The sequence below is a fragment of the Aphelocoma coerulescens genome, chromosome 6, assembly GCF_041296385.1.
Source record: "Aphelocoma coerulescens isolate FSJ_1873_10779 chromosome 6, UR_Acoe_1.0, whole genome shotgun sequence".
Lineage (NCBI taxonomy): Eukaryota > Metazoa > Chordata > Aves > Passeriformes > Corvidae > Aphelocoma > Aphelocoma coerulescens.
In genome coordinates this window covers 26904900-26930856 of record NC_091020.1, presented here as the reverse complement: position 1 = coordinate 26930856, position 25957 = coordinate 26904900, and the positions used below count along the sequence as shown (strand labels likewise).

General features: G+C 42.1%; 1 protein-coding gene and 1 long non-coding RNA gene across 8 annotated transcripts in view; one reads left to right on the top strand and one right to left on the bottom strand.

The window, feature by feature from the left end:
• LOC138112622 (uncharacterized) overlaps nucleotides 1-10041 on the bottom strand; it is a 36266-nt gene extending 26225 nt beyond the window's left edge. For 3 of the 5 annotated variants that reach the window (XR_011151784.1, XR_011151786.1, XR_011151788.1), the window contains exons 1-2: nucleotides 9696-10041; nucleotides 6170-6345 (exon numbers count right to left, since the gene is read on the bottom strand). This is a non-coding gene — a long non-coding RNA (uncharacterized lncRNA). Of the gene's footprint in view, nucleotides 1-5846; nucleotides 6044-6169; nucleotides 6346-9695 lie in introns of those variants that run through there. The other 2 variants (XR_011151787.1, XR_011151785.1) reach the window with 2 other exon arrangements.
• Nucleotides 10042-12451: 2410 nt separating this feature from the next.
• Nucleotides 12452-22319, top strand: SMNDC1 (survival motor neuron domain containing 1). Of its 3 annotated transcripts, none has more exons than XM_069019993.1 (6): nucleotides 12452-12557; nucleotides 13200-13319; nucleotides 16731-16873; nucleotides 18713-18874; nucleotides 19670-19823; nucleotides 20590-22319. In XM_069019993.1, the coding sequence occupies exons 2-6, from the start codon at nucleotides 13200-13202 to the stop codon at nucleotides 20725-20727; spliced, it is 717 nt and encodes a 238-aa protein (XP_068876094.1). In that variant the 5' UTR covers nucleotides 12452-12557; the 3' UTR covers nucleotides 20728-22319. The 3 variants fall into 3 exon arrangements, with proteins under 3 accessions (XP_068876094.1, XP_068876095.1, XP_068876093.1); XM_069019994.1 differs by lacking the exon at nucleotides 12452-12557 and adding an exon at nucleotides 12656-12915; XM_069019992.1 differs by lacking the exon at nucleotides 12452-12557 and adding an exon at nucleotides 12656-12943.
• The last annotated feature ends 3638 nt before the right edge of the window (nucleotides 22320-25957 follow it).

Below are 25957 nucleotides of genomic sequence, written 5' to 3'. Positions count from 1 at the left end.
TGACTCCAGACTGCTGAAATCTGCCCTAATCCTATCACTGTTCGTGTCCTTTCTGTGATTCATTCATTGTTATTTGAGGTAACTTTTACCTTTTATTTGCAAGAATCTTGTTTAAATTCTGAGAGAATTTTGACAGTTTTTTCAGCCAGATGTGCCATCTTTTTTTTGAGCTGTTATTATAAATTTATACAGTATGAAATTGCCTAGAATGTAATAATTTTTGCCTTATTTTAAAGGTATTGAGCCTTTGCTGCTCCCATTGCATAAGTGGTTTCTCATCTAAAAAATAAACAGACCACCTTGGACGGCCTGAACTTGATCAACTGAGGATTTGCAGCCCAGCTTTTGATGTTGGGTATTCATGTATTCTTATTTATTTGAACTTTTTGTGGATATTTTTGCTAGTAATTGTATGGGAAAGTAAATTGTGTGATCTTGTAAATCAAAGGTACCATATATTTGCTACATTAGAAGTGAGATACTGCTCTGTTTGTTGCAGAGTTGTGTTTTCTCTCAAGATGGCACCACTGAATTTTCTTGGAGAAAATTCCAGTATTGCAATGTTGGGTGGAGGGTGTAGCTCAGCACATCCCAGCTCCTGCTGGCGACGGGAAGCCATGAAAAAACGGGTTTTTCCTTCACCTTCGGTCAATTCCATCCGGGATCCAGGCTGAGGGGAAAACCCGGACTGGATTCTTCCCGGAATACGGAATGGGGGAAAAAAACCCGGACTGGATTATTTCTGGAATACGGAATGGGGGAAAACCCGGACTGGATTATTTCTGGAATACGGAATGGGGGAAAACCCGGACTGGATTTTTCCCGGAATACGGAATGGGGGAAAACCCGGACTGGATTTTTCCCGGAATACGGAATGGGGGAAAACCCGGACTGGATTCTTCCCGGAATACGGAATGGGGGAAAACCCGGACTGGATTTTTCCTGGAATACGGAATGAGGGAAAACCCGGACTGGATTTTTCCCGGAATACGGAATGGGGGAAAACCCGGACTGGATTATTTCTGGAATACGGAATGGGGGAAAACCCGGACTGGATTTTTCCTGGAATACGGAATGAGGGAAAACCCGGACTGGATTTTTCCCAGAGTACGGAATGGGGAAAACCCAGTATGGATTTTTTACAGTCTCTTTTAATCAACCTCAGCCAACATACACAGGTTACCGATGATATAAACTTGATGAACTACATGTGGTTTCATCACCTTGCAGCTCATAAACCACAAAGCAGACCAAAATCATGTTTTTACAAAATAATTTGGAGTCAGGTTCAGAGATTTAAGATTTTGAACTTGTGAATCAGAAGCCAAACACATGTGAATTTAAGGCTGTGTGTTTACTATCAATGATGTTTTCTCTCTTGCATAGCAATAAACATTTGGGTGGCTTATTTTTGAAGGGGTAAGGAACAGGCGATGAAATTAGATTAGATGATTCTGTTTGCTACGAGAAAACAAGATATTTTTATTTACAGGCTTATAGCTGAGTGCTCGGGGAGCTCTCCTGATAAATGCTTCACCAGCTGAGTCACAGTGCGCACAGGATTAGTCACGGCTGAGGAAATGTCCCAAGGTTTCATTTACAGCCGCAGATTTACCTGATGCATATTAATTTCTCCTGCGAGCGGCAGCTCTCTGAAGATATGTGCTTCAGAAGCTTTGGCTCCGTCATCGCCTCCACGTCACCACAGCCTCGAAGATGAGGGTCAGAGCGCCAACACACACAGAGGAAGGCAATGTCTGCCGGCCGCGTAGGGAAGAGGAACAGAGGGCTCCCAGCCCGTACATCAACATATGTTCTGTGGGCCTCAGCAGAGCAGAGCATGCGTCACGCTCACTTGATGCTATTTTAGGCAACAATGGGTAAACTAAATGACTTAGCTGAGCGACCCAGCACACTCCTTTCATTACATGCTCCAGCAGAGAAGCCTGAGCAACCGGCAGTACTTCTGTGTGTTTGAGCTTCTACCCATGGTGTTCCCATTCTGCAGATGGGGAGCAAGGACAAGAGGTAAATAACTATGCCCAGGGTTTAATTGCAAATCCCTGGCAGAATAAAACCCCTACCAATACCTCAGGCATCCAGGTTTCAAGCCACCCTCTCCGTGTAATCCCTAAAAACCATCTGCCTGAAATATATGACCTAGCAAAGCCCGGCTCTTCCATGAGAGTTGTAAATAACTGCCTTCATTAGATTACCAAACAAATACGAGGCATCTCTGTTACCTTTCCTCACAAGCTTGAGCAGTCTGAACATGGGTGGTGCACAAGTTGGCTGCATGTCCTCTGTTTTGAGAGGTTCACATGAAGAAAAAAGGAAGATCAAACCTGCCCACTTGAGCAACTGTCTGAAACCAGAAACGCAGGATTCCTAAATGGCTAAAGAGTGTAACCAGCCTTTGAAACACTTTTGTTTCTGCACCGAACATCCAGTTTTTGAATTTAGTTTTTGAATACATCCATATGTTGAATTTAGACATGGAGAGACCTTGCACTGGTGCCCACATCCTCATGCTACCTGTGTGAATGATGCTGCTTTTCCCCAACAGGCTGTTCACATTCTACCCAAGGAATGTCTACATCTTGCTACATCTCAGAGACTTGTCCCCAGCCAAGTGAACTACTGACACACTTTAACTTTCTTCAAGTGAAAGTCTGTCTTAATGAAAAAACATTGAAAAAGAGAAAACTGTAAAGTAAAAATTATTAAAACTGCACTTAAAGGCTATGTTAGTACAGTAAGAGCCCCTAAATAAATTTACAATCACTGTTAAATACATTTTTACACAAAAGCAAACCACAGTGAAGCTGCTCCATGCTGGCTTACATTGTTTATAGCTTTAAAGTCAAAGGTCAATTTGTCTAATGAAAATAAACAGCTCCACAAGACTGTTCTGTTTCTTTTGAGGTGAATATACATTTCATCTAGTTTCGCATGTCCATTAAGTATGTACCAAACATTGGCTCAATTTTGCATTTCTTCCTGCAGCAGAACACAAATTGTTAACTCTCACCTGTAGGTTAGAATTTCCTTCCTTTTTTCCTTCCCTAGTTTCCTTCCTTCTATTATTCTGTATTCTCCTTCCTCTCTTCCTGTTTCTGTGCTAAGGATACTGACATCTACTTACGATGAAATTTTCCTCCTTGCTTTCAACAATTTCTCCAATAAACAAATTGTCAATTAAAAAAAAATTCTCCAATCAACACATTTTTGTAGAAGCTTCTTTGATCCATAACAGAGAGCTCTTTAACACCACGTAAATGTAAATATATTGTCTGAAAGCTTGACTAGTTCTGAAAAATAAGTGAATCAATACATACTAAACACTCTGTACTAAAATTACTTGTATTATTAATACAACTGATGACAGGACTAGTTCACAGTGATTTAAAGTTTCAAAACCAATAATGTTTCCCTGTTCAGATCTATACAGATGCCCCAAAGAAAAGGAAGGTTATTTCCCAACTGGTTTCAGTGAAAGAAAAAAAAAAGGTATTAACATAGCTTATCTAATATTTCAACCACTTTGCACCACAGTTCCTGACAAGATCTCCATCAAGGTTAGCCTTAAAATTATATCACAGCCTAATTTTGCCTTGTTTTACATTAGTCTGAAACCATGTCTAGATTTTATTGAACTTTGATTGTGTTATTGGTTTTACATATTATCCAGATTAAACTTTTAATATGGTTTCATGGTTTGAAAAGCATCATCCTCTGCTGGTAGGGAGTTTTTAGTGCAGCAGGAAATGAAATTAGGAGAGATCCACTGACTTCATTGAAGATGCCACTAAACCTTTGCCAACTGCAAATATCCTGCCCTTCCAACTTCAGCAGTGATCCTGGGAGGAGAGTGTGAAGCAAACTATGCTCCATGTACACAGCAACTCTACTGTAGAGGAGTCTCTGACACAGAACAGACCTGCTGAGGTACATCACATCTAGGGGTGCATTTACTGCCTTTAGACCACTAACTTTATCAGTATGATTTCAGGATGTGCAATAATTTGATACGATAATTGTGCTGTGTTATGCCTGCCAAAAGAAACACCTCTACCTTCTCCACTGCTGCAATGTATATTCAAATCCCCAAAGTGACTAAAAAAAATGTACTATGAAAACTCATCTAGAGATATGGCAACAGTATTTCTTATTGTCACCATTCTGATTTACCAGGCAGCTACCATCCTCATTCTATTACAATAAAAGGGAGGTGAAGACCCCAAATGAATGCCCTAAATCTAGGAACACTGACACCATGAGTGTTAGTGAAATAGGTCTGCTTGGAAATATCTCAAAAAATGAAACAGGCAGAAGAAAAAAATCCCTGTTTGAGTTTTGCACCATGTTTTCTCCCTCTATCTTAAGATACCAGTGTCATGACTCACTCTGGAGATTTGAATTGCTCCCTGGGCGACACGACCTTCTCATACCAGCTTTGTTCCGCACGCTAGCAAAAATTGGTCATCCACAAATACCAAATGAAGACACTTCCTTATTAGTCATCTCTGGATCTATAAAACTAATACCGGAAAATGGTGTTTAAACAAGCCCACTGCCACTTCAGGTATGTGGCCTTCCAACATTTCAAATCTAAATAGTTTCATCAGGTATGGGAGGAAGGATAGAAAAGCAAAAAAAAAGTTAGATACATAAGACATCTGGCTTTAGATAAAATCTGTGGATCAGCACTCCTTGCAGCAGTTTGAAAACCTATATTTAGGTTTTCATGTTTATACGCTCGACTGGCAAATCCCTTGGCGATTTTGAAACTGATGCGTAAAAAAAACCCCAGACTTGAAAACCCACCAAGCCTTCAAACTCAGAAGGCTGAGCTCTCTGTTGCACTTTAGCTGGTTAGCTGCCCATCCTTATGTATGCTCTAAAACACTGTGACTTCTCATACTCAATTCAAAACTACAGATCCAATTTTCCTTCCGAACACAGGAAGGACAGGTGTTTGTCTACACGTGGTCTTGCCTGCACCTTTCCTGGAATAGTTCAGTACATTCCTGACTTGGCATGAAACTAAAAACTCAGAGCAAAGCACACTGCATCTCAATAATTCAGGTTACACGTTACCTCATTCAGAAAATACTGCAATAGCATCAAGTCATACCCATTATAATGGTCGCTGACAAAAAAGATCACCTTGTTCCCATGAACATTGGTTGCTTTTTTGTTTAAGCTCTCCCTGCTGGTAACAGTACAGGCTCAAATGCCATTGTACAGCATATTTTACTCTCTCACCAAATTATGTGAATAGGATTGACCAAGATGAGGACAAACATCCCCATAGCTGCAGGGGACCTAATCAGAATCCATCATCTATCCCTGAGTCAACAAAGTACTAAGCTAAGTGCTAAATGCTCCTGCAGATCCAAAACTTTGGAGAGACTTGAGATCTATAACCATACTGAAGAACTGAAACCTTCTCTCATAGGAAGCATAGCACAAGTAATCAAAATCCTCATGGAAATCCTCATTCCAGCATATGAAACAGCACAACATATTAACTACATCTTTTCTGCTTTGTAACTAAAGGGTGTAGATAGCACTGCACTTAGGCAGTGCAAGATGAAATTGCAAAAAACTTGAAAGAAAAAAAAAATTTAAAAAATCCAACCAAATCCCTCCCACAGATTTTTAGGCAATACACACACAATGAGTAAAAATTATCCCAGAGCCCAAATATGGTGATGACATCTCTGTGTGAATAAGAATCCAAATCTTGTTGTATCTCTAAATTGCCCATATCTTTCTATATCCTTGGCAACCTGTTTCCCATTAAGATGGATACCACAATATGTTTTTATTAAGTTTATCATTTAAGGAAATATCAACCAGTGGCTCCACTATTTTTTCCTTCAAATGACATACAAGTAGGAACATTGATAAAAATAGTTCTAGATGCCCATCTGATATACTCTTCTTTTATTAAGAGTCTCTGCAAAGTGCCATTTGCTGGCCAAGGATACAATCTGACTTCATCTGTAGATGGCTGCAATAACATGCAAGACAATTTCTGTAAGAGACATTTAAGTTTCATTTTCAGAGGAAACATCTTTAGAAGGATTTCCAGTTTCTCTAAGTGTTGAATCAGCTGTAGGATGTAAGACAACACTCTCTGATTACCAAACATTCTACTTACCAGGAACAGGATGCTAAACCACATGAAAGCAGTCTCACTGCTCAAGTAGTGACTAACATGACGTGGAAGGAATGTTTAACAAGTTCGTTCATGCAACAGGATGGATGAGTGCCATCTCTCACTGCTACGGGCACACTCCAGAAATTCTCTCACTTCAGGAAAATGTGTCTGAAAGTCTGTCAGTAGAATGAAGAATGGAAAAGTTTGGAACAGTGATGCACATATTTTGCATTTTATGTAAATTGTATATGTTGCTTATATTGGTAAAGGAAACACATCGATGTGTGTGAATTCTGCAGCTACTATGGCATAGTTAACCTTTTTAAAGGTTCATATACACCATAGTTAGCAAAAATAAACTTATCAGAGTTCAGAAACAAAAATGTTAACTGGCAACTTCTAGGTTCACAGGATGGAAGTACAATATGGCATGACAATGTCAGACTACAATAGTCCTTGATACTGCTCTAATGCCAGTTAATCACAATCTGTTTCTGCATCAGTAGAACTCCCTATTTGCCATGGACTCCTTGAATTCTATTTTAGAAAGAGAATTCTTCATTTTCTCACTGGACTTCATTTGAAATTCATCAGTACTATGTGGCAGCGTTTTTAAAGTATTCATTTATACAAAATAAGGTAGCTGTGTTATCCCTTGCTCTAAAGGAGTGCAAAGAAACAGAGGTGCTGAGGTCCAAAGGTGTCCACGTGACTAATTAAAATTTTGATGTTGCTAACTTCAGAAGAGGCAGAAAACAATCAAAACCCTCTTTATAAACAAGTAACACTGTTTCAAATCTCTTCCTATTTCTGACTGCACTCCAAAACTACTCATATGGCCTAAGTAACACTGATCAGGAGTGGTAGCTCTTCCAAGCCAAGATGCTATGAACTTTCAAAACCTAGGAATGTATGACAGTTCCTAAAATCAATCTAGCCATGCCCCTGTGGTAGCAAAGTTACCTCCAGATGAATCAGAGCTTTTGTGGTCAGTTCTCAACTACAAGTACCATGGGGCAATTAGCTCTAAGTTTACACTCTGAGCTTGTATTCCATTCACAGATCTACATCACTCACAATATGTAGGTACTCCTACACAGGAGCATAAACCCAGTTCTTTACACGGCTATACAGTCACCCTCTTGCAGGGCTCTCTTCCTCTTCTTTCAGCTCACTTTCCTTTAAAATTCAGTAAACAGCAATACAGGACCCACAAACAACTGCCTGTTTTTAACTGCACATTCTGGGTTACTGTAAATTCTGTGTTCAGAACAGAGTGCTCAGAGCAGGCCTGTGCAGCTCCCATGGGGGTGGACCACCAAAGACTGACTGCTGGCACTCAGCTGCAGCTGTGGGACACAGCAGAGCAGCTCCCCAGCACCCAGAGGCCACACAGCTTGTGGTGGGCGGCTGCTGACCAGCTGCCACAAACCCCAGGCAGTGCATGGCACACAGCTGGCAGCAACCCTGTCCTGGGGAAAACACACACAGTCATCACTGCTGTCAGCTGCACCTCATATCTCCTTCCCTCTCCTTTCATGTGCTCATGACAAGCTGCCCTCACCCTATGCATACAATATCATCCTGTTTGTCTACGCTCACTATGCAGGATTTGGGTCTCCTCTCCCCCACAGCAACCCCACAATCCATCACAGCAGTCTGTCTTGTTCCTTACTTCCCAGGTCCCTCCCCACACACAAACACAAAATACCCCCACGCTGTTCCCATATTAACCTCAAGTTCCTGCTTCCCAAACCTCCCACACTGCTGGCTTGCTGCTTCAGCTCCTCTCCTAATCCTTCCAGGCTCCTCTACCCACTGCAATGGCCCTTGCTCCCTACTTTCCAAACTTTCTTTATCTTCTCAGCATTCCTGCCACTCAAACACCTTCTGGACATCAGGAGTCTCAGGACCACAGTTCCTGGCAGCCCGAGAAGAAGAATCAGCACATCCAGCTGCCTTCTCCTGCAGTGCCCAGGCCTCCACGGCCGACGCTCCCTGACACAGATGGCAGAGGGCCTCAGAGAAAGAAGTTGCACCCTGAGTTGGAATATTGCTCCAACCAAAGGCTCACACGAAGCTGCAAATCCCATCTGACAGTCTGTATTGTGTAGGCCTGATCAAGACCTAGCAAACAGACCTGCTGCTTGTGCCAGTAAAGTAAATGATCACACTGGCAGGTTGTCATCTCCCATGTAAGATGGTATTCTCACAAGCTGTCAGTTACAAGGGAATGGAAATCCAAGAGCCTCAAATCCTTCTGAAGTGGATGACATCATAAAGGATGCAAGTTTCCAGTCCATTCTTCCTAATTCTGACATTTTCTCCTTATCCCCATGCTGCCCCACCCTGGATCTTATTTTTTATGAAGTTCTGATTCACTTTTCCTCCTCAGTTTTAGTCACTGTGCCTTTTTCACCAATGGGACATAATTTCTACGGTCATTCAGAGGACAGAACATGTTTAAACTCTCAGTTTGTTTGCTTAGCACTACAATTTGCACTGATTACCTGGGCTGCACAGAATCAAATTATCTTCAGGAATGTGTACACAATTCACCTACCTGACCTCACTTTCACACAAACTTCTGTGTAAGGAGGCATTGCAAAACCTGACAATTAAGCCAAATTTCAGGAGAGTAGAACGGCAAAAAATGGAGACTTAAACCACACAGCACTTCCCTAAGAAATGTTGAGCCCATGCTTTGAAGCAAAGAGGCACTTGAACCTCTCAACAGTGTAAACGTGTATCTTAATCAAGTGCCTGGGCAAGCGGCATTTCTTTCTATAACTTGATTTTATATGTGCCAGACTGCTGAACTGCTAAGTTGAGCCAGACTCAAACAGCCAGTGCAGAAAAAAACAAACTCAGGCTGTAGAAATAAATTTTGCAGAAGCAACAACAACAAAATGCCTCATAATAGGAAATATTGCATAATTGCATCTATGGACAAAGTTGACAGTTCTGCTCATAATGACAAATGGCAAAAAAAAACCCTAAAAAAAAGAAAATTTTGCTTAGAGGCACAGGACAACTGAACAAAAAAACTGTACAGCTTCAGGAAAACAACCCTAATCATTTAAATACTAATAGAATATTTTCTTAATCCAAATTAATATACCAATAACTTTCAAGATTGCCATATTGCCCCACTGACAGGGCAATGCCTGCTGTGCAGGCAGCCTCCCAGAAAAGCCTAAAAAGCTCCAGTGTCTCCATTCTGGCCTAGACTTGGGTTGCAGTTTCTGTCATCAGGACAGACTGGTTTGTTTGCAGAAGCCAGTTTTTTGCTAGTGGCTAGGTCTCTGTGCTGAGCACAACAATACACCCATACAAAGCTGAAAAACAAGACGTTAAACCATTTGGACATAATAACATCTTCTCAGCATTGGTTGCTGCTCAGCACTCCAATCTCTGATCCTTAAGCGCTTCAGGATTTAACTTTTAGGAATGCAGAATGTTGTGGATTTAAGTCTTGTTCACCAAAGCACACCCACGTTTCAAAAGACTGTATAATGCTAGTTACCTTCAAAAACAACTTCCTATATATGTTCCCATTATCTAGCCATAAAAATCACGCCGCAGACTGTAAAAAAGAGGCAGAATTGTGGACTTGCAGCAGAGTCGTTTCCCGAGTTGCCAGTTAAACACGGCTAGCGATGCAGACGTCTTGCGCAGCACCACTACCATCTCCTGGACAAACCATGCGTGGCTGTGGGATGCGCCAGCGCCTCTTCCAAGGCATGCCCAGCGATCCCGGGTACTGCAAACCTCACCTTCCCAGCCAGCTGTGCCATTCCCTGCCGCTGCCGCCTGCCCTGCAGCGCCAGCGTGGCCACAAAGGCTCCAGTTACACCAGCCTTCCCTCGTCCTTCTGCAAGTACAGTCAGGTGAGTCGGACACTTTCCCACTGGGAATCACAGCTGAAAGCCCCAATGCTAATGGCAATAGAGTTTGTCTTTAGTAAAAGCCAATTAAGTTGCCTTTTCTTTCTGTTGCTACGTTGTATATATTGCTATAAGTAGCGCTAATGTGCTACTATGCACGTATCTGTCCAAGCACCGAACATTTAATGAACTATAAAACATAGTTTTTAAAAAGTGTAATCTGTCAGACAGCATGAAGATTTCCTCCTTACGCTGTTTTTCTTCAGTATAGTATAAAAGAGCTTCTCTAGTCAAACACAGAAAAAAGGTCTCTATTTTTGGGTGTAGATAAATCCAGTTTTAAGGTTGCAATTAATAAGAATTTTCAATTTGTAGGAATTAAAGATCAGCAGTTTCAAGATCTGGCTTGTCTTCCTATATATAGCATATATAGCTTATAATGTTGGTGGCTCTTTTTGGATGTCTGCAGACCGCATAAAACTCCATACTCTACTACAAACTACATATGCTACTACACAAGCATAAAACTATTCCAATATTAACTCTCACCAAACCTTTTATAGAAATAAAATGCTTCTTTATGCTTGGTCCTGATGATGCAACCATAGAAATGTTCTTTTTGCTGTTGCTGCCTTTGGAGATAGCTGGACAGTGGATGCCTTCTCAGTCCCTCTCTGTCACTTCAATCCTACAGATACAGCATAGATTTCTTGTCCTGAAAAGTGAAGTTGAAATTGATTGTACTAATGCCCATTCTAACTGATAGTTATGCTCACAAAGTCATTAGGATTGCTCTGTATCGAAAAATGCATACATATTTCAACAGTTGCAGATCTGTCTACAAAGACTTATCAGAAACTGTTTTCTTAACTATTTCTAGTTTATTATTGCATAATAATGAAAATACTAAAAAGATGCAGTTGCTATTTTCATTGTTACGCTTGGTCTCATCAATCGTCTCTGAACAGTGTCCAGTAATTTCCGCATTTTAATTATCAAATCGTACACCAAGATACAGAAATGTGTTTCATTCCGGGTCAGGATATCCTCTGAGGACATAAACCAGGTGTCATAGAACACAGTAGATATATTTTCCTTATAATATATAAACAAATCCAGTGAGCGAAGTCAGCTTCCTGTGCAGCAACATGTGCCTGTGACCATGAGGGACAGGATGTTTGCAGGAGACACTGATCCTCCTGCTAATATGAAGAAAATTTTTGGGCATCTGCTTAATTTCCCTGGCTCACAGGCTCACAGCCAAATTAATCACTGGCTTTCCACCAGAAACATATTTCTTCCTGTGACAGGCTTGAAGAAGCCACTGAGCTCTTCCCCTCAGTTTCCTCTCCTGTTGCAGGATGAATACTGAAACTTACTCTCTTCTGAATTGTTTGGTGGTAAGTTTTACATGGTTCTGATGACCATGTAAGTAGCCTGAGGGTGTTTTTGTGTTTGATAGTGTCAGGAACAAAGATGTGAGTGAGTGAACCCCCTAGGACAAGGCAGGCTCAGGGACTCCCGGTGTGGTCAGACAGGAGAAATCTGCCATTGCTCCTCTGTGAACTAAGAATCACAGAATGGTTTGGATGGGAAGGAACTTTAAAATTCATCTCATCCCAAGGCCTGCTGTGGGAAGGGCCACCTCCCACCAGACCAGCTGGCTCAGAGCCCTGTCCAGCCTGGCCTTGAGCACTTAGAGCCGAGCTTTGCCCCAGAGAGGTGTTGATGCCATCAGACGCACGATGAGAGGACACAGCCTCCCCTAAACCAGGGGCGGTTTAGGTTGGACACCAGGAGGAATTTCTTCACAGAAAGGGTGATTAGACATTGGAATGGACTGCCCAGGAAAGTGGCGGAGTCACTGTCCCTGGAGGTCTTCAGGGAAAGACTGGTCATGACACCTAGTGCCATAATTGAGTTGACATGGTGGTGTTGGCTCCGAACTTGGACTCGATGATCTCCGAGATCTTTTCCAACCGAACTGGTTCAGTGGTGCTGCTGCCGTCAGTCCTGTCAGGGCTGGAGCCACGGGCCAGCTCTGTTCCCGTCCTGCGGAGCCGCAGCGGGGCCGCCTGCCTGATGAGGAGCTGCTGCTGCCGCTACGGCCGCCCCTGTCCCCACACGGGGCTGGCCCTGGGACCAGGGAGTCGTACGTCCCCTACTCCGATCCCGATCCCGATCCCGATCCCGGTCCCGATCCCGATCCCGGTCCCGGTCCCGGTCCCGGTCCCGAGCTCCGCCCCGCCCCCTCAGCCGCGGCCCCGCCCCCTCTCGGGGCTGTGGGCGGGGCGGCATTGCCACGTGACCCACGGGCCGCGTCACGCGCTCGCGGGCCGGTAGCACACGTGACCGCTCTCGCGAGCGCGGCCCGGCCGAGGCCCCGCCCCCCGCCCCGCCTACCCCCGGCTGCGGCGGCGGAAGGAGCCGGAGCGCAGCGGCCGCGGCCTGACGGGACCCGGAGCGGAGCCCCCGGCCCGGGCACGGCCCGCACCGCCGAGGTGAGACCGCCCGATGGGCCCTGTCGGCCCCGCGGGCTGAGCCCCTTCCCTCTCTGAGCGACCGTGGGCCCGGGCTGGGCCCGGCCTGGACCTGGGCCTGCCCGCGCCCTTCCAAGGCCCACGCCTTGCCCAGGCCCGTCTCTTCTCCCGCGCTGCTCCGCCCGCCCCGAACCCACGGGGAGCCCCGGGAGGGGCCGATTCCCAGGTGCCGCAGAGGATTTTGGTGCTGAGGCTCGCAGCGTGCGGGAGCTGGAGGGCACACGCCGCAGTGCGTGGGGGTTTGCTGGGGACGGGCATTCGTTTTCTTAAAGAGCCGGGAAGTTGCGAGGGTTGCTCAAGGCCCCGCTGCTCACACGCTGTAAGCTATGCGTGTACCCCGTACACAGGCACGTGTTTAAGCCTTCTGTTCTTCAGAAGTCTCTTGAGAGCAGCTGGAACTGTACAAAAATTAAATGAGCAGGTCTCTATAGTAAAATTACTGAATAAATGCTCATTATTGAAACTTAATGAGCTGTGTTTCTAATATATTAGTAACAGCTTTTTTTGTTGTCATTTCACCTCACTTGGACCACAAGGCCTGATTAAAAAGCAGCCAGGCTGTTGTTTTGATGTGGGGTTTGTATGTGTTTGTGTTCCTTGCAGATGTCAGAAGACCTTGCTAAGCAGTTGGCCAGCTACAAAGCTCAGCTCCAGCAAGTCGAGGCTGCCTTATCTGGCAATGCAGACAATGAGGATTTACTGAAACTGAAGAAGGACTTACAGGTGAGAACTTGAGGGTAGGTGAAATCTCAGGGTCTTTTACAAGTGTTTTATCTTTCTTAAATATTTGTCCTGCAATAAAAATAGACACTTGGTGGGTTGGTTACTTTCATTTCACATAGCTTGATATAGCCATGGTAGGCTTAATTTGGAAAAATCCAAAATATGGCCTATTTTTAATCTATTTTTTTGGATGAGTAAAAAAGATGTACTAATTTATACAGCAAACTCTTTTACGATAAACTTTTGCCAGAGAGGTGAAAGATATGCCAGTGCTGTCTTTACTATGTGTTGGTTTTTAATTTTTTTCCCTGAGGCATTTCTCAAAGTCATTACTTTTTGTTGCTTTTACTAATGCTGAAGCCTGATGGTTTGGCTTAACATGATGTTCTTATTGAGTTCTCAGATAACTTGATCCAGAACCTGCTTACTCATTAAATGCATTTGCAATGTTAAAAGCTTTGGAGTGTAGTTCTGTATTCCTTGTGCATCTGAGTCTTGATTGTTCCTACACAAGAAAGGAAAAGAGTTGTGCTTTTCATTTCAAGAGCATAGTGTGTTCTTAACAGCTAAAACCTGTTTCTGGTCCTTGGGATGTTGTTTAGTGACAGGAAGGCCACCAGCCTAATTTTAAATATGTGGGTGGTCTTTTAGATTCTTGTGCATATAAAGACACATTGGCATATAGAAAATCCCAGCAGTGCTGTTAAAATCATGAGAGTGCAAGATGCTACTTCATTTCTGTTGTGGATTGCTTCAGCCATCAGGTGTAAAAATATATAAAACTACCCAGTGCAAGGTTCAGTGTCCACTACTCTGTATGGAAATAACAGTAATAAATTGGGGCTTCAAAGCCAAAACACAAGTAGTACCTCCAAACAGTGATCTTTAGAATTCCTTTTAAACTGCAAAGGCTTTGTGCCCACAAGGCACTTTATAGATCATCTGAATGTGCTCTGTTGTACACTGTTAAAAGCATGTGTATATTTTTATATTTTTAAAATGCACAGCAAAACCCATATGGGATGATATTTCCGATACCAACACGACCTCGGCTTTGATATGCAGAGATCATTGATGTGAAAGGACAACTTGCAAACTTTTTAATAAAAGCTTTCTGCACAGAATGGGGAAGATCTTTACACTTTCGTCCCCAAAAGGTTTGCTATCCATATGTTCCACCTTGAAAATGACATAATGTTTTGCAGACTTGATATATGCCAACTAAGCAAAGAACTGTAAGAATGGGTTCGATGCGTCAGTGTCCCAACTAAACAGCTTTTTGTCTGTTCAAAAAGATGGTTACTGTGTAATTGAAACATCTTTTTCCTGTTATAAATACTGATACATCTTGTATGCTTAGATTATTCTTGAGTAAGAAGATTAAATATTAGAAGAAATTGTTAGAAGTACTTAGCTTTTCCCTTTTTGGTTCAGCAAAGCGTTTCTAGGACAATGTCTGTGCACCCAAGAACCAAACTTACCTTTTCTATCTAGTAGGATTGATGGCAGCTGTCATCTTCTGTAATTGGAGATAAGATCTGTGGGTGTTGTGCTCTGGAGTGTAGAGCTCTTTCTGGCTTTGTAAAGACCACTTGGTCAGGAAAAATCTTGGCCAACTCTTAAGTAGTGTTCCCTGTGGGTCACACCTCCATATCACGGGGATGTGGCACCATTGTTCAACTTGTCTGGCTGTACTGAGCTGCTGTGGTAGTCCAAGTCCTGCTCAGAAATTTTCTTGGAATGATCTCTTAAAAGCTTGAGAACTGTCTCATGGCTTGCAATAAAATTAATGTCTCCATCTTGTGTGCTGATATCCATTCCATGCTGCAATGTGGATATCAGATGAAGATTTTTACCAAAAGTTTGGTATTTTAATAGCCTGGCGTGTAAGAGGCTTTATTAAAATCAGAGAATTCTTGGTAGACTTGTCACATCAAAGTTCTACAATAAGCTATCTGAGTGTGGCAAGAATTAGTCAACAGTTTGGTGTTACTGGTAGTTGCAATACTTGAAACACTTGTCTTCAGGAGTGGCTTGTGCCTAATGTGATGTATGTGACCTGCTGAGAGGAATACTTGTCTCAAACCATGATGCCTCTTGGATTTGCAGAATTCAGCTACCTGTATGTTGAGGAATAGTTTGGGATTTTGCACCTGGGAGGGAGAAATCAGGCTAATGCTGTATGTTCTCAAATTAGGGAACTTGATAATCAAACTCTGTTGTGCTTCAGCTATGGTATTAAGAAAATGGTGAGCTAAATAGTAGAAGTAATTGTGTGTTCCTGTGCTCACAGTTGCTACTGATTGTGCTCACTGGAGTACTTATTAACCAGCAGCTCCTCCAAAGCAAAGAGCAAAACTTTTATTAGCTGTTGGAAATTGAGACATTAACATGCTGCATCAGAAACAAACTGTTAGGCCATTGATGCTAGTTGTATAGTTTATCAGATAAAAGTGCATGTAAGTTTATATTGTATTAACTTACTTGGGAAGTGCTTACAATCCTTTAGGTTCTTAAGGGATGATGAACAGCTCCTTTACTGCATCTTCCTGAGTCTTTGTATGCCCCTAGCTGAAGTCAGATGTGAAATGGGGAGGAAAGTTCAGGTTCCACTGAGGCTCAGTTGAACACAGTTTATGTGTAACCCTCCCCTGATTTAAATGTTTACTGTTTGTTAGGAGAGTGACAATGGTTCATGCTGAGGTACTCAAAGAACTGAAGAATTTTTCTTCCTTAGGGCCTGCAAAGTTTCTTTGCATTGTACCGAAAGTTTACGTGGCCCTTTAGTGCTGTCTCCTTTGGCTTTTAAAACCAGTGAAAAAGAGAGGTCTTGATTGCTTAGTCTTCAATGTAATATTTACAGGAAATTGGGAGAGGCTTTTGCCTGCAAGTGAATAATGTGTAAGGGAACTGGGAAATTTTGATACTTTGTCATCTTGGATTAGCAAGGGAAGGCCTGACCTGAAATCTCAAGGTCGGGGAACTTAGAAAAAAGTACTTCTATCAAAATGACTTAAGGAACCCAGTTCTTTAGTGGGCACCTGGATGCTTTCTAAGAAAATGAGAAGGCTTCACAGCTTGGAGGGTGCTCTGCCACCCTGGCTCTGGATGCTACAGTTCAGCCAATGAGAGAAAGGCTATAAAAAATGATAGACTACTTTTTGAAAGTTTGAGGAGGGCATGGGCAGCTTTACAGCAGTACAGTGAGGACCATATATAGCTTTTTCTACAATTGCAATTAATTAGTTAAATTATTAAAAAACCAAAGCAAGTGTATTTCGCACATCAGCTATGAATTTAATACAGTAACTTAAAAACAAAACAAACCAAAACCTGTAAGCTTGGGGTAAAAATATGCTTGGTAAGAGGAATGTGAAAAATTATTCTTTGTGGGTTTTTTCTCTTTTATAGGAAGTCATAGAGTTAACCAAAGATCTCCTTTCAACACAACCTTCGGAAACTCTTGCAAGTTCTGACAGTTCTGCGTCCGCCCTGCCCAGTCACTCATGGAAGGTTGGGGACAGGTGTATGGCCATATGGAGTGAGGATGGACAGTAAGTGTAGAAAACTTCTCTAACAGTTACATGAAATAGTTCAATGGTAAGAGACTTTCATTCAGTTTGAATTGACCTAGGGTGACTAAAAGCAAAAAGAAACTAGGAAATAAATGTGGTATTAAGTATTCTTGTACTGTTTATTAAAGGTTAGTATTTTAGGTAGCAAGGAGATGGAGGGTTATTTTATAAAAATGCCCCTTTTGTCACTAACCTTATAAAAGTAATTTACTTCCATAAGTTACCATTTGTTGATGTAATAAATGGCAAATTGAGAGAATTGGTCTGCCAGGATCTTTTGGGATGTGTAATTCATAATTTGTCATTGCATTCATATATATGTGTCACTGATTCCTATGTATAAAAATTCTTGCCATATCTCAGTTTGGGCCTCTAATTGGAAATTAATTTAAAATTTTTAAATGAAAATGCAGGGTTTGGCTATAAAATAACTAACTATGTAATGTAACTATAGAATTAATCAACATTTTCGGTTTGGTCTCCTATATATTAGCCTGTGTAGTTCTGGGAACCCAAGCAGATCATTCTGACTCCATAAAATTTGAAATAAACATTCTGAAGTTATTTTTCATACTGCAAATACGTAACTGTTGCAGCTTTAAAAGAATAACTGTTTATGCAGGACCAATATCCCAATTGTTACCACTTAGAGAGAAGCTCTATTGTTCAAAGAATGTGCTTCTCTTAACAATGTAGTAACCACATAAAGATTTTGGTATAGCTGTTGATGTCTTAAGTAGAAAACTAACCTAAAAATGAACAGTTCTTCTGTTTATTAATGAGTAAAATGTTTTTGTGTTAGAACTTAAAAATTGACCCAACCCAAGACTGAGAGTCATTCTTTTTGGTCTGATCCCTTGGTTACAGGATCAGAGCTTGGGGAAGTGTGTGCCAGAGTGTTCACTGAAGTGCATCTTACTGGACTTAATTGTTCTGCTTTTTTTAGAAAATCCTGCTTCTGTTGCAGCATTTCTTAAGTGAGCAGTGTTTCATAAAGAGCTAGCCAGACTTTCGGGTTTTCATTTGTTTTCACCTAACTCAGCTCAAGGTGTTGGCCCACTGAAAACACAGAAGAAATTAATTTAACTAATGTTAAGTGGAATATTGTCTATGAAACAATTCATTTTTTCCTCTGTTTGCTCTAGATGTATCCTTTTGTCCTGAATTTAGACACAATTGCTTTAAATATTTTTTGGAAGTGTCACTTGTCTTTTTTTTCTTTTTCCCATTTTGAGGTCAGTTTGACCAAAGCATTTCATATGCATAAATATGAAATGGACTGATTTCTGTGAAAATTTCAAAATTGCTGTTTTAAATCAATAAGAAAACTTTTAAGCTTTAAAGTGTTGAAGAGGGAATGTTTTGAAAGCTTCAGTTTTTCTTAATTCTTTGTCCTATGGAGAAAAATGGAACCAAAGCTTTGCACTTCTGAGCTGACATTTTTCTAAAACTCCTCAATGAATTCCATGAGAACTGTTCTGTGAATGCAGTATTTTTTTTTTTTCTATATCATGACCTGCCAGAACTAAAACTAAATCAGGATAGCTGATTAGATCAGCCCCAGCATTAATCTTTAGTCGTGATAGCTGTGAGGGCATTGCTTGTTGAAGCTAAAGGTCAAATACAGCAGATTCCAGTCTTTGTACCTGTGTCCCTTTGACCTTAAGACAATTATCTCTTGGTTTGTGTATTGCCCCTGAAAATGAAGGCTGGTACCTGCAAATTTTTCACTTAGTGGCGTTAGCTGGCTGATGTAGGTGTTGAAGGGCTGAGTATTAAAGCTTTACTCACATGCTTACAGCCATGATATCTTTACAGGTGTTACGAAGCTGAGATTGAAGAAATAGATGAGGAGAATGGAACAGCTGCGGTTACATTTGCTGGATATGGCAATGCTGAAGTCACACCTCTGTTCAACCTCAAGCCCGTGGAGGAGGGAAGGAAAGCAAAAGAGGACAGTGGCAACAAACCCATGTCCAAGTAAGTAATACACAGACAGAAGTCTGAATGCTGCTTTGTGGGCTGGTTTTGGGTTGGTTGTTTTTTCGCCTCAGCTATAAAAATTGGTTAATGAAATAGGTGGTTTTTTGGTTTGTTTTTGTTTTAAATTTACATTTACTTGGTATGCTGCTGTGTCTAACACAGGAAGGTATTTGTAAGGGCTGAAAACTTTTTTTTTTTACTTTGGAATAAAAAAGATGGTATGATTTCAGAGTTTGTTACAGCCAGTGATCCCTCCTCTAAAAGGTTGTTTTGAGGGCGCTGCATTGCGGCATAGATTGACTCCTTCAACTTCCTTATCTTCTCTGTAGTAATCTTTGTCCTTTTCCTTCCATCCCTGTCCAATACATGGTACCATCAGAGTCTGCAGACCTCCAGAAAAGCTTGGGCTTTTCACTCCAATGGGCTATTTACATTTCCAAACCCAAGATGCTTCTGAAATGTAGAAGTGCTGATAGGTCCCTTTTCACTTTCAGAAATGAACTGCACCCAGTCCCATGGGTTGCTGTGTTGGGCACAGGCTTCTCAGGTGTGCTGGTGGTTGTTGTTATGCCAAATACATAAAAAAGTGAGGTAATGCTTATTAATGGGAAAATTCAGTTTGGATTTTTTTTTCTCCTCCTAGAAATGCTGAATATTTGTAAGCTTTATTTCTGTCATTTACTTCTGGAAAACTAATGGGCATGTCTGTTTTACAGACAGGTTTTAGTTTGTTGAAGGAAAAGGCACAAACATAAAATGTGGGGTTTGTTTTTTGTTTTTCCTTTTCTCCAGAAAAGAGATGATAGCCCAGCAACGAGAGTATAAAAAGAAGAAAGCTTTGAAAAAAGCTCAGAGAATTAAAGAACTTGAACAGGAACGAGAGGACCAGAAAGTCAAGTGGCAACAGTTTAACAACAGAGCCTATTCTAAAAACAAAAAAGGCCAGGTTTGTTTTGCTTTTGTCAGTATGTGAGTAGCAACAGGGCATAGACTTCTGTGCAGTACCTTGGGAGAAAGGAGGAGGTGATTTTTCAAGGGAAGTAACATGGGGATTTGGGTGTCTTTGGGATTCTGAAGTGTACAGTTTTGTATTTTGTACTTTAAATGCCTGGTTGTTTAGTGGGTTGTTTGGAGGTGTGCTGCTCTGAAGAGGCTGAGCTTGCACTTGGCTGGGAGAGCTGGGCTTGTATCAGTTGCCAGCTGGTGTTTGTTGGAGCCAAGAACCTGAGGGCCCCTCCAAACCTCCAAGCCTGGCTTCTTGCTGTGTTTATGACCCAGCAGACACAGTGCTGAGGACATGCCCTGGAACAGCAAGTGTAGGGCAAAAAAGGTAGTGAGGACATTAAGTCTTACTCCATTTCTGTCTTGGCTTGACCAAGAGCTGCCAGACATAGTGAGAAAACTTCAGTCTTCCTTATGATGAGCAATTATTAGAGATCACCTTATGGGAGGTGAATTTTATTCATTATGGGCCTGACCTGAGATCCTCAGTAGCATGATCACATCCAGTACTGAGGTGCCAGGAAGTTCCCAGCCCCATTGCTTTACTCTGTGACAACACATCACAGCTGAGCTGGCCTTTAGACAGTATGCCTGTCTGTAGGGCAGAAGCTGAGAATGTTGAGGCACTTCAGATGGTAATGATTGCTTGGTTTTTTTGTAAAATCCAGCTAGGAATTATTCAGAAACAGTGTTTTCTGTTTTATTTCCAGGTGAAGAGGAGTATTTTTGCTTCCCCTGAGAGCGTAACTGGCAAGGTTGGCGTTGGAACATGTGGAATTGCAGACAAACCTATGACACAGTATCAAGATACCTCTAAATATAATGTCAGGCATTTGATGCCTCAGTAACAGGTGAAAAAGGTGGAACTTCATCTCTGCAGGGCTTTACACTTATCTTTTTATCATTATATTTTTCTAAAAGTAAATTATTTGTTGGCACATAGTGAGTAGTCCATTTTGTCACCATCACTTTGGCTTCAGCTGATATGAGCCTTAAATCTCCAGGTATTGATTTGAACCACCCCCCCCCAACTATTAAACTTTTTGTAGCAGGTAAACGTTCATGAAATGCTGTTGCCTGTTACTTTCAAAGCAGTATTTGTCTGCAGCTTTGAATCTTTCATTCTTACCAGTAGTAAAGGTTTGTTTTTGTTTTTAAGAAAAGTGGTGGTATAAAAATGGCACCTTAAGAGCCTCTCTGGTTTCTGTAGTCATGGTGCTGTCTGTGACACGCTCAGCATTACAGAGCTGCTGCAGCTCTGGGAGAGAGCTTCTATGTCACATGGAATTGCTAAGGAAGTTTAAATAACTCCCTTACAAATCCACTGCAGATCGATTTGTACAGCTGTAAGTGAGGGCAGAACAGGGCTGATAGGATCTTTATTACTAATGATCACTTAGGTTCTAGAAACAATAAATTTGACTTAATTCCAGTCCAAATTTCTTGCGCTTGAATTTAAGCAGAGGAGATGCTGTTTCTTGTTGGTCGTTTTTCTTTGTTTGTTTGTTTGTTTTATAAATTCTCATAAAATTATAATAGGAAGTTAATGAAATGTAACCAGAAAACCATAGGACAAGGAACTGAACTTAAGAGTCCCCACCCATGCCCAGGGATCAGAGCTGGAATGTAACTGGTTGTGCTGTGGAAAGGAGCTGTCCTCTCCTCCCTCGTAGATCTCGTCGGTGTGTTGGTACAGTCACAGACCTGGAACGCAGCAGTGACAGCCCGTGCCTGGGCCCCCATCCAGACAAGGAGAACCACGGCACAGCAGATACAAATGCCTAAATCCCGCTTAGTTAGTTGTGAGTGAGTAAAGGTTAGTTGGGAGTTTCTGTCCTTACATAACTGACTGGCCCTAGTGTCCATTGTACCTTCAGCTGTATTACAGTGCTGCTGAGCCCCTTCAGTTTTCTTCAGGAATCCACGTGTAAAAGCTCTTGCTTTTTTGTACTCTCTCTGTGATTTGCTTTCCTTTGTTACTTGTCTCGCACTTACGGTAGTGATGCCACCTCTGAACCCGTAATGTGTTTAAAGAAGTTAATGGGTAGCCCTGTATACAATGTAGATATTATTTTTGTAAAATCTAGGGCTGAGTTAATGGACAAGAGTACATCAGCTATTTCCCCCATTAAATAAAATGTGTGTCTTGTCCATTAACCCTGACCATTATCCCTGTATATTATGTTAATGTAGCTCATTTTGTAATTTGTTAACTAGATCAGGTCACGTCAGCAATTGTTGATGCACTGATTGGTGGAAATGTCCATCAGTTACCTGAGTCACAACTCAAGCTAAACTCTACAAGCGGTAGTTTAGAATCCATACATAGAAAAAGGTTCTCCCTATAATGGGAGAAGGTGATTTTTATGAATACAAAGTGTGTTAATTTCAGTTTTGTATGTTTAACTTTTATTAAATAAAGTGTTTAAAATCTGCTGGATATATTTGGTGAAGTGGAATTATTCACGGGGCAGGGGAGGATGACAGTAAATCATCAGGACGGGTGAGTACAGCAGAATCTGCTGGACAGAATGTAATACTCAAAAGTGGCTCTGGAGTACCACATACTGCAAGATGAAGTAGGTGTTGCTTAATTCTTCATCTTCACTGGTAGCAGGGGGGTTAAATTTTCTTTTGCATAGAAAACATCTCAAGAGTCAAATAATCTGCTTTTTAGAAAGGGACTCCATACTGCAGCTACAAAGACACATCCCAGCAGTGACATTAAATAGGTGACTCATGCCACACTGACGGCTCAGTGCTGAGGAAGGTCACCTGTTGTCTTTCACAGGTGGCTGTGATACAGTGTCCCTTTCACTCATCCAAAAGGAGCATCTTGAAGCTAGAACTGCACCATACTCAAGCAGGCAGAACTGGGGTTTTCAAGAAGCCTATTCTGAACTCCACCTGTTCTTTTAATAGAAAATAGTCTTTGGAAAAGAAGGCTCAATCCATACCTGCCATGCACTACATCTGCTTATCTTTAATGCAATAAATACAGTCAATAGACCATCCCAGGGATATTTCTCTTTATCTGTTCACCAGTCCTGGAGAGCAAAAGAGTGAGTTGTCAGAACACAGCTGAGTGTGTGAGCCTCCCCTGCAAGGAACAATCCAGCCCAAGTTGTTTTAGCTGAACCTTTCAAAAAATTTAGCATAACTTGTAGTTTTCCATTGAGTAATTTACTGTCACCTCTCTTCTTATGGGGGTTGCCTCATGAACTTTGCTGTAACTCTTCTGCTGGGCACTGCAAAGAAGTGCTGAAATTTTTGATAGGCTTTTTCCTGAAACACCTTACCTGGAATAAGTGAAACAATGAGACCACTGTGCCTGGGGTAGTCTGATCTACGAAGAGAAGACATCTGGAGAACAACTTATATGAACAAAAAAGCCCCACCAAAACTGCTGTGCTGGCCACACAGCCATTCCTTATAGCACATCAGGTTTTTTTATGCTCTTGCCTCACCTGCAGGATGGGGCCAGTTCATTGTAATCTGGCTTTGGTACATAGCCTTAGTAAAGTGGCTTGAGAAATTATTGTAATAAAAATAAATCAGCAATGCTGGTAATTGCCAAAACACAAGAGTTCCTTATATTACGAATTCTGAGTTGACCTGAAATGTGGCTGATGGTGTTTTAATTGGTTTGGGGGTTTTTACAATTTATTACCCAGATTTATTAACTGGTCTACACAGCAAGGGGTTCTGCTGTGGCAGGGTCTTGGGAAACAACCACTGTCTTGCAACAGTTACGTGAAGAGTGAGGTTATGGAAAATATTCCTGGGCCAGGCCCAAGAGAAGGATCACTGACTGGCAGCACCCCAAACAGAACCCCCCCATAATCGATACTTAGTACCACAGCCACAAGACCAGTACCCACAGACTCCCTGCTCCTGCCTCTGGCTAACAACTGCAGGGATCGGTCCTCTGCAGGAGGAAAGGAGCAGAGAAGCAGAGGCCAATGCGGGCGTATTATTCCCAATGAAAGAACCTGCCTCACAGTAAAAGGAAAACACTGTGCAGACACCACTCTCCTGTGTTCATCCTCCCAAACATCAGTCAGATCTGTTGGCACATTTCAAGAAAATGTGACAGCACATCAGTGTTTTCTAGGTAGTTTGTGCAGACTGGGGAACAGAGGGGAGAAGGACACACTCCTCTTCCCCAAGGGTCCACAGGACAATTCAGAGGTTGCATTGCTGATGCAGAGGAGTTTCAGTCACTATCAACTCACGGAATTTCTCACTCACTGGACAATCTGTCCATGGGAGAAAGCTCCAGGAAAAAAATAGGACTTTATTCTGCTTTTATATAGTTTTTCATTATTATCACCTCCCTAACCCCAGAACGAAGTCCTGTTTTTACCATTCTTTTCCAGGAAGTGACCCTGATTTCTCTTTCCACTGATGCATGGTCGGTGTCAGAAAATATGCCACAAGAAAAGCTTATGATCCTGTGTGGGGAGGAAACAGAACAATTACCTCCAGTTAGTGCACCCAATGGATCTCACTTCCACTGAAGCCAAATGTTTCATCCATTCCAAAAGGGCAACACAACACACAAGGAACAGTGAGTACAAGAGAATAAAGCAGAAAAGCAGGAGGCTGGAGCTCACAGACCACAAACAGATGGTAGCAAAAAAGCAAACAAACGGACAAAAGGAAAACACAATTGCAAACCCCAGAAAATGATAAGTCTGTCTAGTTAACCCCCTTTCTATTGACCTACAGATTTCTTGAGACAGACAGATCTGAGACCGCCACTAATGGAACGGACATTAAAATGACCTTCAAGTGACAACTCGCCACAGGATAACCGTGACAAATGCAGCCAGATAGTCATCTCCACCTTGTCTGCAGACACGAGATGACATTCCATAATACACTTGTGTCAAAAGAAGGGAAATGCTGGATGGTCTTTTTAATGGGTTTGTCTGTAGCAAAGAGACCCACCGGGGATCTAATTTACAGAGGGAGGACTTGACAGAATGAGCTTATGAGGCAGCAGCTGCACGTGCATGTGTGCCTATAGCATGGGAAGGCTGCCTCAGGAACGTGCATCCAATTCTGCTTTTACAGGAAAAGTCACCATATTCTTGTAAAATTACAGCAACTTCTCTAAAAATTGGTCATCTTGAACACTGCAATACAAGAGACCAGACCAGTGAAGGGAGATGTGAGGAGGATGACAGCTGTGTGAGGTGAGAAAAAGCAGAGGCCACAAGGCAGAAATATAGTAGGGCAACACAACTTTGAAAGGCCAGAGAAATGTTTCCATCACATAAGAAACTATCAGAACTCTAGCTGAAATCTGCTAGGATCTGCTACAAAGAACCCACAAGCACCAGAGCAATCAACACGAGGTCTTTGGAGTTATTAGAAAGGCTCTTAGTTTTGTTTTCTTCCTGGACCTCCTCCTGGCTGGACCACTGCCTGCTGGCTGAGCGGTCAAGGCAGGTGGCTGGGTGATGGAAGTTCATCTCCTGTGACATTTTCCCCATTTACTTGCACTTGAGATCAGGATCCCTTTGAGACCACAACACTAGAAAAGGCAGGAGATACCAAACTGTCCCAGAGCATTACAAACAAACATTTCAAACACATTTATTCCAACCCTAGACAAGTCACTGTTTTATACCAACTAGGAGAGCACGGCCATTCTCTGTCCTTTGAACTTCAGTGTTTCTCAGCTGTGGTATTGCTTTCCCAAGTGGGAATTTAACACAAACAGGAATAACAGGAAAGAGGAGGTGCTGAGACAGCTATGGAAAAGGGCTCATAAATAAATAAATCCCACTGGTATCCAACTGCTCAGCACCAGCACTGCCAGTGGTCAACACTTCCAAAGAGAATAATAATGAATAAATAAATAAGGCCTTGCTAGAGCTGAAGTTTCCTACTTTTCACCACTCTACAGACTGTTCCAAGCCTTGTGTCATCCAGAGATTATATGGTCCCAAATATAAATTCAAGCAGCATTTCTTCTTTCAAAGCCCTTGGGTTCCATTTGTTAACCTAGAGCTTAATTCACTGCGTGGCAGGCTCCTGCTCCTGCCAGGTAACTTCCCAGAAAGAACA

Excerpts from the sequence above, each read along its gene's own strand:
- SMNDC1 (XM_069019992.1), top strand. The coding sequence starts at position 12,923 with ATGCGTGTACCCCGTACACAG. Across the intron at positions 16,874-18,712 it reads ATATGGAGTGAGGATGGACA|GTGTTACGAAGCTGAGATTG; the intron begins GTAAGTGTAGAA and ends ATATCTTTACAG. Across the intron at positions 18,875-19,669 it reads GGCAACAAACCCATGTCCAA|AAAAGAGATGATAGCCCAGC; the intron begins GTAAGTAATACA and ends CCTTTTCTCCAG.